The sequence below is a fragment of the Anarrhichthys ocellatus genome, unplaced genomic scaffold, assembly GCF_004355925.1.
Source record: "Anarrhichthys ocellatus isolate YVR2014 unplaced genomic scaffold, GSC_Weel_1.0 scaffold4, whole genome shotgun sequence".
NCBI classification, from domain to species: domain Eukaryota; kingdom Metazoa; phylum Chordata; class Actinopteri; order Perciformes; family Anarhichadidae; genus Anarrhichthys; species Anarrhichthys ocellatus.
Genome location: NW_022280034.1, coordinates 9,363,719 through 9,381,906, shown reverse-complemented (window position 1 = coordinate 9,381,906; position 18,188 = coordinate 9,363,719). Strand labels below are relative to the sequence as shown.

The 18,188-nt window shown below is 41.6% G+C and overlaps 2 protein-coding genes across 2 annotated transcripts; one reads left to right on the top strand and one right to left on the bottom strand.

Annotated features, from left to right (window-relative positions):
* The first annotated feature begins 676 nt into the window (after positions 1-676).
* Positions 677-6,594, top strand: sult1st6 (sulfotransferase family 1, cytosolic sulfotransferase 6). The gene is made up of 7 exons (XM_031842890.1): positions 677-1,487; positions 2,265-2,393; positions 3,134-3,231; positions 3,443-3,569; positions 4,895-4,989; positions 5,067-5,247; positions 5,836-6,594. Exons 1-7 carry the CDS (start codon positions 1,301-1,303, stop codon positions 5,946-5,948), a joined length of 930 nt encoding a protein of 309 aa, XP_031698750.1. The 5' UTR covers positions 677-1,300; the 3' UTR covers positions 5,949-6,594.
* Positions 6,192-17,567, bottom strand: atp2a1l (ATPase sarcoplasmic/endoplasmic reticulum Ca2+ transporting 1, like). Its single transcript, XM_031842871.1, has 23 exons — positions 17,335-17,567; positions 16,312-16,329; positions 15,832-15,914; positions 14,538-14,642; positions 13,631-13,769; positions 12,521-12,601; positions 12,340-12,425; positions 11,925-12,222; positions 11,652-11,818; positions 11,449-11,537; positions 11,248-11,350; positions 11,019-11,150; positions 10,735-10,851; positions 10,434-10,652; positions 10,223-10,334; positions 9,912-10,135; positions 9,512-9,732; positions 9,190-9,392; positions 9,014-9,099; positions 8,805-8,938; positions 8,583-8,700; positions 8,351-8,468; positions 6,192-6,854 (listed from the first exon to the last, which is right to left on the bottom strand). Exons 1-23 carry the CDS (start codon positions 17,450-17,452, stop codon positions 6,835-6,837), a joined length of 2,991 nt encoding a protein of 996 aa, XP_031698731.1. The 5' UTR covers positions 17,453-17,567; the 3' UTR covers positions 6,192-6,834.
* Between the last annotated feature and the right edge of the window lie 621 nt (positions 17,568-18,188).

The window sequence follows — 18,188 nt, the reverse complement described above, 5'->3', positions numbered from 1 at the left end:
GAATGATGGCGTTTTTCCCCAGTATGTTTTCCATGTCACTTTTCATGACAGTGATGTCAGTGCCCTCCCACCTCTCAGCCAATCACAAGCAACTTGCCTCTCTCAACGTACATCCTCATAGTGGTATGAAATCTTAGGAAAGAGTAACTCCTCATTAGGCAACAAAACTACTTGGTTAAGTTTAAGAAAATATGGCAAATTACTTATTAATGCTTTGGCAACAAAGCAACGTACTTTAGGTTTGGAAAAAGATAACAATGCGACGTCATTTCATTGTTAACTTTCTTCATCTTTTATAAAAAAAACTGCGAAATTACAGTTTAGATTTTTAACTGTCATTTAGAACATAATTCAACAGATTTATTCTTATGAGGTTCTGCACTTAAAAATACAGGACTCAAAATTCTTGTTGCTTTAAGCAACTGTCGCGCTGAGCTTATTTTCAGGGAAAATATTGTTTCTACCTTCAGCAGGATATTGAGTGTGGAACTCCTGAAATGTGTGTTCTAAACTCTAGCTCAACTCTTTCATGTCCAGCTGCTTGTAACACGTTTCTGCTTCGCAATCTTATCATGAAATGGGAAGGGCAGACCTTTGTCAAGCTATCTTTTACTGCCATTGGATTTTTCTTTTACTGTGCTGTTTGGGTCCAAAGGTGTTTTTCAGTTGGAGGCTTTCCACGTCTCTCACAAAAAGTTTAGTTTTCATCTGTACTCTTTGTGTGATCATAGTTTGCCTCTCTGTGGCGTGTAGGGCTCTTGTAAGACCCTCCCTTGTCCCTTCCTCAAATTACACAGCAAGCAGTTTACATATTGTGAGCAAAAGTGGAATTCATACGTAACTGGGAATGTTATATAAGGGCACTTATAGGTCTGCCTGTGCTCGCCTGTGATCGCCTGTGATCGCAGACAGACAGGAACCTGGTACAAGCACTCAGACAGCCAGGTTACAAAGATAGAAAGAGGGGGGAAAGAAACACATTTTAGAGTGACTGAAGCACTTAGGCTTCAGCTGGGGGTTCAGGACGGATTCCTTTTTTAGATGTTGGAGAGGATTGAGGCTGGAAACCAGAAGACATCAAGGGGACCGAACCAGTAAATCAAATACAAAGCAGGAGGAGATAGTTGGAATTCATTGGTGTATAAAGGCAATTCAACAGTGAATGTTTGACAACGGACCAAAAGCCAGCTGTCAGAGAAGCTGCTGAAGACGGGACGTCAGGAGGAACCACCGTACACATTTAAAAAAGAACTTTGGCTTCTGGTTCCCGGTCTGCTCGACTAACACGACAGCGTCAGTCATGTCGAAGGAAAAAGAGTTGTCCTACAGCGAAGCCATTCAGAGGGCAGGCACCAACATCTGTCGCTTCCCTCTCATCCCAGTCAGAGGAATTCCTCTCATGAGCTACATCGCCAACAACTGGGACTCCATCTGGGCTTTCCGTCCTGACCCCTCAGACCTCCTCATCGCCACCTACCCCAAAGCAGGTACTTTAGTTCAAGTCTAAGTGAGTGATCAGCTTTGGACAGGACAGTTTTTTGTCTCATGTAGTGTATTGTTATTGACATACCAGTGGTGAAATGTAACAAGTTTGAGTGTTACTTGAGTATTTACATTTTCTGCTACTTTATACTTCTACTGTCATGGTCATATATGAGAGGAAACTATTAGACTTTTGACTTCACTACGTTTATTTTACAGCTTTAGTTACTTTTTACGTCTAGAGTTTGCATGCTAAACATATACCTAATCTCATAAAATAGGATGCATTGTTATGGATGAAACTTTTATTTTCAATGAGTTTAACACACAATTGAGTACTTTCATAGTGTGGTATTGCTACTTTTTTAATTAAAGGATCTCAGTATACTTCTTCCACCACTGAAATAAAGCTATTTATAAGAGAGTACATAACATGATGAGCCACTCATCGTGAAGCTGACAATACTTTTTCAAACAATGAAAAAGTACATAAACTAAATGACTTCAAGCAAAACAGTAGCCACTCTAGTGAGGGCTAACATTTTAAATTGATATGGATATCTTCCAGAAAAGCAATAATATTGAAATCCTGATTTTTGTTCGTCTTTCAAGGTGGTAATTTCTGTAAAATTGTCGCATACATACATACTGTACTTACTTGAGTCAATTTGATGGTTATTTTGTTGTGGGTGTAAGATGGGATTCCTCCTCAAACCTGTGTGGTTCAATACATGGAAAGTATCCTATTCCTTCAACCCAGTGTTGTGTTTTGGGGACATAAGGGACCACATGGACCCAGGAGATAGTTGACCTGCTTCTAAACAACGGAGATGCTGAGGCCTGCAAACGAGCCCCAACACCCGTCCGCAGTCCTTTCCTAGAGCTCTTCTCCCCACCACCCATCCCCTCAGGTGTGTATTTAGGTTGCTATGTTTGTACTTGTGTGATTGTGTCGACCAGTTTTAATTAAGACCTTCAAGTTTGTGTTCATTTTTGCTAAAACTTAAAACACTATTTCCAAATACATCCTCGAACTACGTGTGACAGTCAGAACTCAGATCAGAATGTTTTCATAACGGCTTGTTTTCTAGCGCCTTAATCTGGGTCAATAAGCTATTAAACCAATAAACATATCTTTCAGTGCCAACAATGCCCAAACTGCTCAACAGATTCAAACATATAAAGACTGCAGTTTCCCCTGGTGTCAAAAAAACCCAAGACAATGTAGTTTATCACTGAAGTTCTCAGGTGGTTCCTGTCTAATTGTTTTGGCCACTGGGGAGATATACTTACACATGTACAAACACTTGCTAGATGCTTGACTATTGTAGCTAGTTGCTATACTTTTACCTTTTGTTTGGTGCTGGGCAGTGATGAACAAATACCTGTTGTTGGGCAGTGCAGACTTGCTAATAAAATGATGTCTGGGAGCAACTTCTGGCTCCCTACTGTCTTGATCTAACTGTCATCAAGAAAGCAAATATACATTTCCCAAGATGTTGATGTATTCCCTTAATCAAACATTACTGAAAATGTGAACAATCACAAAGTACAACAATGAGATAAAATAGAGTGTAAAAGGTGTGTTTAAACTTTCATACGTACATATCCTTGTCCCTGACATATCCTTTTCCCTGAACTAACGTGTCAGGTCTTGATCAACTGAAAATAACGGATCCTCCAAGGATTATCAAGACACATCTTCCTCTTCAGTTGGTGCCTACAGGATTTTGGGAAAACAAGTGCAAGGTAAGACTCAAACTGAGTCAACTGAGAGCAAAATCCTGCAGTTAATTGTTTGTAAATGTGTGTTGAAAGGTTTAATGTTTCATGATGCAGTGCACATAAATGCGGTGAGAGTTTAACAATACAATGTCATACATAAAACTGCCTCATCAGGTTACTCATTGTCTGCATTGTTGTTGTAAATCCCTAATTATATGCCTCATTGTGTGTAAAGGTTATCTACGTGGCACGCAACGCCAAAGACAACCTGGTGAGCTACTTCCACTTTGATTGTATGAATCTGACCCAACCTGAGCCCGGTCCCTGGGAGGGCTACATTCCCAAATTCATGCGAGGAGAGTGTAAGTAGATTAAATCACATTCCTGAGTGTCGTCTTTCCTTTATTCAAACTGCTTATTTCTGTCTGCACAAAGCTTCCAGCTGAACCAAGAAATAACCACCACACTGGTACATTTACCCACACCTGCCAGAAGTGCTTATGTATTTTATACAAATTTAGGAATATCAAAGCGGCTGGTGGCAATCCGACACCTCAGAATAAGTTTCCTGACCTCGTTGTTTTTCCTCCGTGAGAAACTTGTTAGGCCTCAATGGCCATGACAGGATTAGCAGCACCCTGCGAGGCAGCAGAGGGAATGTGATTCCAATAAGAAGAAAATGTTCCTTCAGATCTGCAAAAGAATTTAAACTGGTGTATTGTTATACTTCCTTTTTGCTTTGGTGTCCAATTGCAATAGACTAGCTGCTACTTTACAGATGCATTTTCAATTTTTGGGGGGATCCATTTTGCTTTTGGTAAAGTTGACATCACCTCTGTTGTAAATTGGCAGGTTTTGAATACAGTATGTCAAACTGTTAATATCTAATCCACTTTTTATTGAGGCAATTTTAATTGTACCAATGCCTAATCTTTTGTTAATGCTTTACAGATCATTTGCAAGACACAAATCATAACATCAGTTGGGTTTCTTGATTGTGAAAAATCCTTTCATCTGGTGTTTAACCTGCATGACACGTGTTTTGCTTTTTCAGCTCTTTCATTTATCAGGAAGATTGCTCCTGAAGACTGTTAGACCACTTACCTTCTGGAAAAAGACTTCTGGCACTAATTCTATTTATTAGCAACTTACTCACATTTGCAACTGCAGACCTTGTGGTAAATTTGTAAAAAAAAAAAAAACATTTGTTAATAACTTATCTGAGTGTCTTTATTCCATATCTGTATGTTAACAATGGACAGTATGACTATTTGTATGTGAAAGGCGCCGTTCAAAGTTATGAACCTACAGAGAATAATTACAGAATCAGATAAAAGCAAAAATCATTGACAGGTCTGCAATGTTGTTTATAAGGGTTATTGCAAAGATACAGTACATCTGGCCAGCAGTTGTATATATTAACAGGTTATTAATAAATGGACTTTGGTCCAGATTCCCTGCAGCCCTGTCCCAGAAGGTAATTAACGGTTCATCGGTGAATAATGAGCTTACTAAAAGGATTTTTCACAACTTTGCAACCCAAAAGTCAATGACCTATATGATCTATAAAGATAAGTAAATTCATTAACATTATTAAACATTTGTTGCAACCTAAGTTGACACAAACTTTTCACTGAATTGGGAGTAATGTTACATGAAGGATACTCAAGGAATTTGGTTTCTGCAGTGCCATGGGGCTCCTGGTATGACCATGTGAAAGGTTACTGGATGGAGAGAGAGACGAAGAACATCCTTTACCTCTTCTATGAGGACATGAAAGAGGTACAGAGAACACATGGACTCCGTATTACCAAATCATGTTGTACAACATACTCTTACCTTCTTATTTACCCCCACAGAATCCTCGGCGTGAGGTGGAGCGCATCATGAGGTACCTGGACATGTCCGTCTCTGATGAGGTCATCAGCCGGATTGTGGAGCTCACGTCCTTCAAGAACATGAAGGAGAACCCGATGGCCAACTACTCCTGCGTCCCAGCACCAGTTTTTGATCAGTCCATCTCTTCCTTCATGAGAAAAGGTGCCCCTAGTGTTGTCCATAAGCAAAATATTGATTCAAAAATAATAACAAAATGAGCAGGGAATGTATCAATTCCAAACAAATCAACAGTAGAAGCTTCCCATAGACAGGACGCATTACTGTTATTGCATTGTGTCATATCTCGTCTTCGTCCTGTACTTCACAGTGTACAGTGTAGTGGCGCCACCTAGAGGTTCCTGGATTTCTTGCCGTTGCTTCTGTTCAGTTGATTAATTGGTTGGTCTTTGTGCAGAAAATGAATCAGAAAATACGATTGTTTCTCTTCATCCCGTAGTCTAGTAATTTGACTTTCTTTAAGTTTTGGACTATTTGAAGGCGTCATCTTTAGACATTTTCCACTGTTTTCTGATATTTCATTCACCAATCAACAATTAATCAAATAATCGAGATAATAGTTGGCAGATTAATCTATAAGGATTCAAATCTTTGCAGCCCTGCTGTTTAACAATTGCTGCTTTTAGGGAAAATAAATTAAGAACTTGCTCCTCAGTTATTTTCTAACTACAGCATATATAGTGATTGATTTATATATCTAACACTGTTGTGCTGCATTTTCTCTCTTTACAGGGGAAGTAGGTGACTGGAGAAACCATTTCACACCCGAGCAATCGAAGATGTTTGATGAAGATTATGAAAAGCAAATGAAGGATGTCAACATACCATTTAGGGACCTTATCTGACGGATTTGGGCATCTTTCCAAACTGATGGAGCTCTTCAAACCAAAAACAGATGAACTGACGCTGTGCAGCAGTCCGAAAATTTGGCACAAGCTGAATACCAAAGCAAAAAATTAATCATATATTTGTTTGAGCCTGTTTATGTACAATGTAATCACTGCACCTCCTGATGTGTAGATACAAAGGAAAACCATCTAATGTATGCTTAAAGGATCAATGAAGATGTGTGCCACAATACAAGTACATGAGTTTGTAATCATCATTTTATTGCAGCTTATCACGTAAACAATATATAAGACCACAAGTGTTGTGACTAAGTGGACATGCCCATTTTACGTCATGAGACTTCCAACAGAGTATGCTGACTGCATGGAGCCTATAGAGTGTTGGCACCTGGAGGCATGTAGTTTTTCTGCCCATATGAAGTCATTTTGCAACCCTACACCACACTGTACAAAGCCCAGCCAAAGAAGGGAGGCTGCACAAGACACGAGCAACAAAGACTAGAATAAAATAAATGAGCTGGAAAGTCAATCATATGAAAATGGACAGAGGACACAAAAACACAACAGCTGAGAATATCCAAGTTTAACAAAAAAATCACTTTCACATACTTTATTTCTGAGAATAAAATCTTAAATATTTGAATACTTTATCGGCATGTATACTTCCTTTCATTTGGGTCAAATCTCCTTGCTTGTATAGAGGCTATGTTTGTGTAGATTTTGTTGACAGGTTTTATTGTTTTTTTAAAGTAGGTTTTCCTGTATTTTCTCCTCTTTCTTCTGTTGGTTGGCTCACTATGGCTCCCCTCTTTGGTTTTGATCTTCCTCTCTCTCTTCTCCGCCTCTTTCTCTCCAACCCTTAAGATCCTCTTCTTCTACATCTCTAGCGTTTAGTTTCTGTACCTGGTAAAAAGAAAATAGATGAATCAGATAGGGAAATGGATTTGATTTCAACAATGGAAACACTTGACAAATCAAATTGAACACAAACTATGTTTGCAGACAAGTCAAAGTCCTAGAAAGTTGCCCACAAATGAACTACTCTTACTCAGAAAGCATGATGTCATCTGTAACATAACCTCTCACTTGAGTATAATTGATCTTTGACATCAAATCTAATGAAAGCAACCAGCTGACTAAGATGGTGGTGCCTAAGTCATTATGCGCGAAGAACATGACATTCTCATTTAAAAATACTTTCTAAAAATTTGGCAACACTTTATTACATCACGCCACCGCCATTTATAATTCATAAGCAGTATGTTAACATGATAAACTGTTTGTAACACATTAAAACGTAGTTATAATGACATTGTATATGTTTATTAACATAGAATATATTCAACAAGAATAACTTCTCCTATTAAGAAATATCTTATAAAATTACAAGTGTGTAATATTTTATAGTTTTTATCTGCTTCTCCACCTGTTATTTGACATCAATAATACTTTAATAGCCCTTACCTCGGTTTCCAGCTACATTATAGGGTGTTATAAACTATGAATTCTATGTTTATACTCTGCTTATACATTTTTATAAAATAAAGTGTTGCCAAAGGCTTTTTGTGGGACACCGACCATATCACGCCTTTTTACAGAAGTGGTACCAGAACAGGCATATGTTTCTGTCTTACATACAGACAGAAACAACCCAACAAACAAGCTGTAATGCTGACACTGACAGCAGCAACTCAGAGGTGATTAACTCACCTTCTAACTAAACACAGAGGACGACATCAGATACAGAAAGCATTACTCAGGAATTTCCCCATTGTGTCACCCTGTCAATATGTGACAGTTGTTGGATTCATGTTTTCAATAACGTATGTCATTAAGTAATTAAGAGCCGGAGTTCCACATCTACAGGAGTGTGGTAATATACAAAGCAGACATCGCCAAGGACTGGTTTTCATAAGAGCAGGAACATACACGACAAAACCAAAAATACACCGACATGCACATAAACTACAGATACACAGAGATAACCAGCAGCAGTTCAAGCTGTGGAATACCTTGATTTAGTTACAGGCTAAAGGTGGTGGGTTGATTTAATTTAGTCTGGAAATCAACATGGTTAAGTGAGTTAATGGTGGAGGAGTGATGGAATTAGGCAGATCAAAACACACATTATCAAACTTATGATCGATGAAGAGTTGATGTGATAAAATTAGATGACAGCACAGGATGAAGATGAATTTCACAAACACAATTACAAAGTCAAAATCTCAATGGATGATTAGCATCATTATTTAATTATTTAAAAAAGATGACAGTATTAATAAATTAAAATCATATTCAAACTTCTCAAAAAAGATCAGAAGCATTAATTTAAGAAATAAGGTATTTCTTTATTATTTTAATATGTTAGAGGGGACGTACAAAAATATGAGGCTACTTACAGTCAATGTAGTTGCGGGCCACAAATTTCAGCACCTCATCAATGAGGATGACGGGGAAGGAAAGCTTCAAGACTATCAACCACTGGTCCATGTTCAAATGGGTCAGCTTGAAGACCATCTGGGGGGCAAAAGAGGAGAATCAGAACTACTGAGCAACTACGACAAATACTACACGTCACAATGCCTCCATATAATCGAATCAATCTGTAGAGAACACTTTTGGCTGACTTACGGGCAGAGGGTCAACATAGATGATCATGAAGTGCAGGGACATGGAGAGGGTCATGGCAGACAGCAGCCAGAAGTTGCTCCATGGGGGCATGCGAATCAGAGACTGGTTCTCAGACAAGCTTGAAAAAGAAGAAAAAAAAGGTATTATGAAAATAAATGTTACCTGAAGAAACCACAGGAGTCATCATCAAATATGTCATCATCATCACATGTGAAGCATTACCTGTTGAGAGCGTTGCACATCTCAATGGTGACCAGAACAGACAGAGCCATGGTCATGGGACAAGCAGCCTCAAAGATCTCACAATCGACACCGGCGAAGTACTCGTTCTCATCGTGGCACTGCATGAAGTGGGACTGAACAGAGGAGAGGTGAGGTTATTAAGTGTATGCGTGTGAGTGTGTGTTAAAGACAATATGAAAGAGACCTACAAGCTGGTAGTAGGTGACACCGGGGCCCTCTGGATCATACATGAACCAATAAGCAGCACCACCAACAGTGGCAGCACCGACGTATCCTGTTCGGGAAACAAGACAGCGTTAGTGTAGGCAATAGTTTGTCCTGCATTTAAACAATATACAAACATAATGTCCAATGTCCTACTTACCACCAATAGCCATGTATCTGAAGAACAGCCAGCCAGAGATCAGGGGCTCCTTGGGGGAACGTGGGGGCTTGCCCATGATGTCCAGATCAGGGGGATTGAAGCCCAGAGCAGTGGCGGGCAGACCGTCAGTAACCAGGTTGACCCACAGCAGCTGGACGGGGATCAGAGCTTCAGGCAGACCCAAAGCAGCAGTCAGGAAGATACTGAAAGAGTGAGAAAGGAAACAATAGAACAGGCCGAAGTTTGCCAGAGGCAGAGAGAATGATGGCTGAAATGTGGCGTTTAGCTGTGGATCAGAGTGCATTTTACATAAACCACTCACCAGACGACCTCACCGACGTTGGAGGAGATGAGGTAGCGAATGAACTGCTTCATGTTGTTGTAGATAGCTCTGCCCTCCTCAACAGCAGACACAATGGAAGAGAAGTTGTCGTCAGCCAGGACCATCTCAGAGGCAGACTTGGCAACGGCAGTGCCAGAGCCCATGGCGATGCCAATCTCGGCCTTCTTCAGGGCAGGGGCATCGTTCACACCATCACCAGTCTGGAATAGGGAGGAGTGGAAGCATATGTTAAACTACTCTCAAACTGCACACATGTACAGAGCAATTATCATAGACATACAGTAAAAACTGGGCACAAAACCACGAACAGAACAGCTGAAAAACACATGGACTGCAGCTGTGTGAGGCTAGGTTGTATTTCATGCTGCTGAGCTCTCACCATAGCAGTAATGTCATCATAATTCTGGAGGTACTCCACAATCTTGGATTTGTGGGATGGCTCAACACGGGCAAAGCAGCAAGCCCTGCGCACAGCCTCGCCCTGTTCGTAGAGGGGAAGATCGTCAAACTCGCGTCCAGTGTAGGCCTTGTTCTCCACATCCTCATCCTCTTTGAAGATGCCAATGCGACGGCAGATAGCGATAGCGGTTCCCTTGTTGTCACCTGAAATATAGGAGAGGAGAAGTTTGATGGGGAGTCCGTGAAGAGTCAGTTTCTGAGGTATTTTTAAAACCTAGACATAATACTAACCAGTGATCATAATGACACGGATTCCAGCAGCTCTGCACAGCTCAATGGCGCTACTGACCTCCTTGCGAGGGGGATCCAGCATACCCACACAGCCAACGAAGGTCAGGTCAGTCTGAGGAGAGAGGGTTGAATGGAGTCATTCAAAATAACTTCTTACATGTAGTCACAGTTACATCCACACATCTCAATATCAAGGTGTTTGAGCTCTCACCTCGTAATTGATAAATTTGGTTGCGTCCTCGAATTTCATGTGCTCCAACTTCATTGGGGTGTCACTGGTGGCCAGGGCCAGGCAACGCAGGGTGTCACGACCGCAACCCCACTCCTTAATAACAGCCAGGATATGGTCCTTGATGCCGCTGGTCAGGGGCACACGGTTGGTGCCAACACGCACATATGTGCACCTGTCAATCACACCCTCAGGGGCGCCCTGTGGAGGAAACAAAGTCATCATTTAGTGTTATGTTAAATGCTGAACAAAGGATGTGAGACAGAAAAAAGAAGAAACTTGCCTTCACAAACATCTTGGCACCACCATCACCCTTAGTGGGAGTGCAGTACACGGACATTGACTTCCTGTCACGGGAGAACTCTAGAGTGACTTCCTTCTTCATGAGCTGCTTGACCACCTGTTGAATGAAAGAGTTTTTTTATTAGCTAGGCAGTTATCTCGCAACCGGTTGGCCTTAATTAAAAACTTAAATTCTTTGGAGCAATTTTAGTGGTTCGCAATTAGCTGTATAAATAAAAATGTGAATTATCCTCAAAATGTAGCAAATGGCAAGAGGAGACTTACTGAGCAGCAAGCGTTAGCTCTCTCAATCTTGGTCAGGTTCTTCACGCTGCTGTTGAACACATTCATCTTCTCAACCAGGCAGGACAGGGCGGTCTCAGTAGCCTCACCGACCTTCTCATAGATCTTCTTGGTCTGGAGAAAAAGGAAGGAGATGGAGATCATTGGTTAAACTGTGGAAGGTGATGAGGTTTCAGTGTAGCAAATACACTGCATGACTTCATGACTTTACCTCGTTGTAGTCCAGAGAGGAGTCGTTGCACAGGGCGCAGATGGTAGCCAGCTCAACAAGGCCGTCGTGTCCACTGCAGTTGACCTTGGCACCTGCCTGGGAGCTGAAAGACAAAGAGAGAATTAGAAATAAATAAGGGGCGGTTCGTGGGCACTTTATTGTATGCCTGATACTGGATTTGAATAATCAAAACCAACTTACACTTCGCCCTCGGGGGTGTACTTGGAGCCAGAGATATCAAAAGCATCAAGGCCAACATGGTCGCCATCAGCGCTCTTGACGATGAACATCTGTGGCGAAGGAAACAAAGAAAGTTTTAACTGTGTCCAATGTAGGCTGTTTTTTTGAAGACAAACTCTCGACAACACGATTTCCTTCTTGAGTGTGACAAGTGTTTCACCCACCTTGGTCACACACATCTGGTTGGTGGTGAGGGTGCCAGTCTTGTCGGAGCAGATGACAGATGTGCAGCCCAGGGTCTCCACAGAGGGCAGGCTTCTGACAATGGCGTTCTTCTTGGCCATACGGCGGGTACCAAGGGCCAGGCAGGTGGTGATGACAGCGGGCAGACCTGAGAGACATTGGTGAAAACTGTGAGTGCGATAAAAAAGCGGTGGAGGAACACACGCACTAACTCTGACTGTCACTTTCTGGTTACAATGCCATGCTTCCCTCACCCTCAGGGATGGCAGCCACAGCCAGAGCGACAGCAATCTTGAAGTAGTAGACAGCACCGCGGATCCATGAGCCTCCGTGGACGGGGTCATTGAAGTGGCCAATGTTGATGGCCCAGACAGCAACACAGATCAGGGAGATAACCTTGGACAGCTGCTCGCCAAACTCGTCCATCTTGGCCTGCAGAGGAGTCTTCTCCTGCTCGGTGGCAGCCATCTGGTCACGGATCTTACCAATTTCAGTGGAGACTCCGGTGCACACAGCAACACCGATGGCCTTGCCAGCAGCGATGTTAGTGCCCTACAGAGGAGAAACAAAAAACAAACAGGTAATGCTAGTTAAATGGAACAAAGGAGTAACAAGAAAAGACTTGAAACACAGGGAAGATGAAATATTGATGTTGGTAAAGGCCCTTACAGAGAAAAGCATGTTCTTCTTGTCCTGGTTGACAGCTCTCATGTCGGGAACAGCTTCGGTGTGCTTGATCACACTGACAGACTCACCTACGAGAGAAAACGGAACATTTGTCCAAAACTGACAATGTTGTAAGGTTCAGGAAAACATGTCGTGGCAGATTTAAGGTTTCTTGAAAACTTACCAGTAAGGATGGACTGGTCAACACGCAGGGTTGTGGACTTGATGCAAACAAGCCTGATGTCAGCGGGGACTTTGTCACCAACTGTTGGGAATCACAGAGAAGTCATCATTAAAATGAATTCTTGTTAATTCTACTAAATTTTGATAGAATGCGTTAATATTTGTGTTACTTACATTAAACATAAAATAAATGTACCTATGGTGAATTTATATGTTATGTTTGAACTTTTAAAAGGGAGCCGTTGTGTGAATAGAGGACACATTGCTATCAAATAAACGATCAAATATGTGTACATTTTATAAATAAAATTTTATAAATGTTTATTCATGTAACTTTAACTGTTTTACTGCAAAAGCTCAAAGGTTTGATTATTTCAAAGCTCTGTCAGACTGCAGTGCTGTGATGTAACTCCTATCTGGCATTTGGATCCACTATCAGCGATCTCGAGTAACCTCGACTGGGCGATATATGAAAATAGAAACGATCGCCCAACCCTAATCCTTAACTGAAAAATAGTTCAACAATTATGCAACATTATGGTCGAAGTTATTCTAAATTTAGAGCCAAATGCTAAGTGTAACTTTCTATACGTAATCCATGGGTTGCATAATGAGGCAGTATCTAAACTGACATATGCTTGGCACAATGAGAATGAACCACACATGGCGAGGGGGTGGGGACAGCCAGCTAGAGGGGCAACAGGTGTACACTGACAAATGAGCAGACGTGGGCAATGGCAGCGAGGGGAGAAGACGCGTGGCAGGTGCTAGTGAGTATTTATACTCATGATTTTGCTTTCCTTCAGTCAGCATGTTTTCACAGCAGTGATACTCACATTGCCTTAAAAAGACACAAGGCTTTGCTATCAGCCTTTTCCAGACACATATATGCAGAATGTCTTTCTGTCTTCCTTTCCCTTTAGAGAAATGTATGCAGCTCACTGGATTTTTGTTGTTTCTTTTCACAGCTACATTGTATTTAGACAGTGAAGACTGTTGAACATAACAGGCGGTGACTAACAGGGTCCTATTACCCCGATTTTACCCCTAGATCAGGCTAACAAATTGGGTTCCGCCTATAAAAATGATGAACAATCCAGACATATCTTACCAGACACCTCCACAATGTCTCCGGGGACAATTTCCCTGGCCTTGATGATCTGCACACTCTTTCTGTCAGAACGGTAAACCTTGCCCATCTCAGGCTCGTATTCCTTGAGAGCCTCGATGGCATCTTCAGCGTTACGCTCCTGTGGCACACACAGACAAAAACACACAAACAGTCATTAAAAAGTCCGGGGGGGGGGTCGTCAACTAAAATAAAAACTGAAATACACATTTAGACATTTTGAGCCACGCTTTAACAACTATCAATAAACTGATGTCAACACGCCTGTTTATCCTTGAATGTAATCCATACTCATGTTGACATGAGTCCTCAATGTCCTCGAGCGGGTTTTACGCACAGCAACTACACACCGATACACAACCTACTGATGACACACGAGTAGGTCAAATCTATGATCTGATGTTTGCCATTCCATTTTAAGTTGCCATGCATTATAGGTATTCTTGTCTTTTTCTTCTCCAGTGGTGCATGGATCTATGCTTACATACATTATATAACTGAGGGAGTCTGCAACAAGAATGCACCTGCTAGCTTCAGAGATAGAATCTTCTAATGTTCTGTTTTTACAGAAAAACAGGAACGAAGCAGCTGATTTTGACACTTGGCCGGGATGTGTTCACAACAATGTTCGCGTAGCCACTGATGCTGATAGCTTGTAGAAGATCTGGTGATCATATCATATTAATCTTCTCTATTCAAAGTGAATAATATTGTATATCTGAGGTTTGCTCTATGTTGTAATAGCTACTTTGGAGAACACACCAACTATTCCAGTTGAGCAACCACGTCTGGTTAGAAAACATGGCCGTAATTGGAGCCCGTGGTCTTTCTGTCATAATTGCAAAATGGATACGTCTTGTTGCTCAACACGCTGGGCCTCGTCACTGACCTGCCAGACTCCAACAATGGCGTTAGCAATGAGGATAAGAAGGATGACGAAGGGTTCCACAAAGGCAGTGACAGTCTCTTCACCTTCCTCAAACCAGGCCAGCACCTGAGGTTAGAGTGGTAAAGAGAAAATCAGTGTTAGTGTGAGCACAGCAGTGTGGAGACAGCAATGACAGTGGGCCATACTGCTCTTGAGAAACAACATGCAAATAAGTCCGCACCTCTGTCTTTCATGTACCTTGAATGAAAAATTAACATGGTTGAAGCATTGGGATTGTGCCTAAATGAAAATATTCCTCACAGCTTTATAACCCTGTATGTAATGCTTAAAGTCTGCATAATAACAGAATACATATTCAGGGATTGCGGAGACTTTCCACGAGCATTTATAGTTTTGTTTGCATTGAGCATGCAACAATGTGAAAAAAATCATAAAAATGTGAGCCTAATTGTCCAGGGCATTTTTAAAACCTTGTCTTCATTTACTTTGACAAATTTGAATCAGTTCCTTTCTTTCCTAGTGTTAATTAACCGCTGTTATTTTGGTTATATATTTGTATGTCGTAATATGACGTAATTGTTTTTAATTTGATCTCGGTGTCCCATAACTCCTTGCTCCTTCTGACTTCAACCCTCTCTCTGCGGAGGCCCTTCGTTCCTTCCTTCAGGCCTGACCTTTCCCGAAGGATTCAGTTTCTCTCCTCAGCTCGGGGCTTTCTTAAAATAAACCCATACCCCTCAGCCCCCCTATACTTTCCTGACCCCCATCTTGGCTTCTCAATATTCGCCTTCTAAGGCGATCATGACAGCTGGCCGAAGGGGTGAAAGCTGGGTATAGGGATTAATACACCTCCTACAAGCCCTTGCAATCTGTCTCCCTCCTCTCAAGTTGTCATCCTCAAAAATACATGGAGGGGCAGAGGGGGATAAGAAGTTATGTGAACAAAGTGCCCAGACAGAAATGATCAACTGCAGCATGCTTGTTTTCAGAAAGAGTTTGTGTTATGGGTTCTTGATGGCTGTCAAGAATGTAAGAGGGCCAAGAGACTATTGTACCAAAAATGTAAAGTAGATTTATTCTCTAGTTTATTCTTGTTAAAAATTTTTTTTGGAAATGTTCTTTTGTAGATAAAAGTCAAGTGAAGCATCTGATCCCATGTGGTGTCAGTGTCTTGTGGAGTTTGTTGCTACTATATCTACTACAAATCCTACTGCTGTTCCTTGAGTTTAAAATTAACTAGAGTTTAGCATTACTGACTGGTTTAAAAAAAAAAGAATAACACTTGTTTACTTACAAAAGAGATACAGGCAGCCAGCAACAGGATCCTGACGAGCAAGTCCTCGAACTGCTCAGAGATCAGCTCCCAGATGCTCTTACCTGGATGAGACAAATAAAAGAAAAAGAATATAAATCAATGGATAATTATCACATAATATGAATGTATTATTATTTACTTAAATATGCAAAGTGTATTTCAGTGCAAAGGGAAGTGTTTACAGTATATAAAGTATGGATTTAGAAGGAAGGTACACTTTATCAATCCCTCTTAGGGGAAATTCAGTTTTCAAAATTTTGTTGCCAAAGACTATGGTCAAAATGATTTTTACATTGAGTACAATGGGGCATCGCATAATCAGACTGCTTCTGGCATGTATTATTATTACAACCCTTTTGAGAGTATTCACGATGGTCTTCCCATCTGGGTCGAATCAGGTGTCTGGAAGTTGTTGTTCAGATTTACATATTTCGTAAATGTGGCTGGATAAACACTTACCCTCCTCAGCGGGCAGCTCTGGAGTTGGACACAAAGATCAAGGAGGAGGAAGGTTGTGGAGACAGAAAGATAAGAAAAAGGATGGTTTGTTAAAATTACTCATATTCAGAAAAGAAACATGGTGTTCATCCATGAACATTTTCAACAAAACTTTGGGAGAAAAGTTAGACTTATTGGTACAAGATGATAAATATTACCTCAAGATCTTTGGCTTCTCAAATTCTAACTTCCACCTTTTCAAAAATCCCTGCGTGCTTTACACTTAATGTCTTCAAGCTGACATTTAAAAGCCTTTCTACTGTATTTGATGTTGATATTGATATCGGCTTGTAATTCTGACCTAGCCCTATTGAAAACCTCACTGCAGTGGCTGTTCACTTTATAAATCCCTTAATTGATAAACAAAATCAAACATTACGTTTAATGATAGCTCAGTAAAATGTTACAAGGCAGCAGAAACATCACAGTGACAACAAGAATGATTTTGAATATAATACTAGTCTTTGCTGTCTGATTTGCCAATACACTGGTTATTGATTAGCAATCATATTACAGATCATTTTAGACATAAGCCATCTAAGGACCTTCCCTTTTCTACCCGGCCTAAAATTATCCATCCCTCCGGTTAACGGACGCCCCATATATCACCCAGGAAGCTTCTTGAGCCATCACCTGTCTCTCTCGCTCTCCAGCCGTCTTCTTTGGCTATCTTTAAATAGCTCTTCAAAGCCCTCAAAGTCTCTCCTTCTCAATGTCTCTGCATTTCTACCAGCTGTTGCAACTCCCCTCTAAAAAAGTATCGCATGCAGAATCTCAACCCAGCCCAACTCAAAAAGTATCTCCTAACTCCACTCATGTGGACTCAGGAAAGCACCTTCACAAACTATCCCAGCAGATGTACTTTGTGGAATATTTTCAATGCAAACACTCAGATTCTTTAACTTTGATGTGACAAGTTTCTCTATGTGGCCTAGTTGCCAAACAGTGACTTTGTGACCCCATCCCTGACCCCCGAACTCTCACCATTGTGGCCATACTTCTCCAGGTTCTTCTTGAAGTGTTCGGGAGTGAGACCGGTGACCTCATTCACCCCGAAGTAAGTCAGGCACTCATGCGCGCCCTTCGCGTGTGAGTTCTCCATCCTTTCTGGATAGACCGTGCCGCTCTTTTACTTCTTAGTTAATCTCTGCAGATTTTTCCCTTGATCCACCACCCTCACCTAGAAGTATGGCACCCTCCAATTCAGGAGTACTGGACTGACAGAAAGAGCGAATTACTGCATACATGTTCAGGGTTTTATACCACCAAAGGGCTCGGGATTGGTGGACACCCCGCCTGCACACTCCCCCAAATTCCAGCATGTGAGGGTTGGGGTGCGGGTGGGGCTCGAGGTGGAGAAATAGGGAGGTGAGATGGTGGACTTGGACAGGAACAAGGCTTCGATTGGGAAAGGAGGCAATGCAGGAGAGTGGCGGTGACGGGGGAAGGGGGGGCGTCACACCGTGGATGAAAATGATATCTGTTTTTGGAACATGCATGGTCAGTGGAATAAGACGAAGGGAGAAGGTGAGAGAGTGAGACAGGAGTGGGGGGAGGGAGGTGTGTGGGGGGGGGGGCATATTGAGTGATGGCTCAACTGGTTTCTGCTGAGGAAGGTGGCTGAGCCAGAGGGTGAGAGAGGAGTGAACTAGTGAGAGACTGAAGGAGTGGGGTGGTAGATGAATAGTCTAGTACAAGAATTAGCAGGGATTTTTACATGGAGAATGTGAGTTAAATATGTCGCCACATTGACACATGAAGGTCAAAGCTCAAACCAGAAACAAGAACTTTATGCAACAGAACTGCATCCCATAATGTCATCAACACCGTAGATTTAA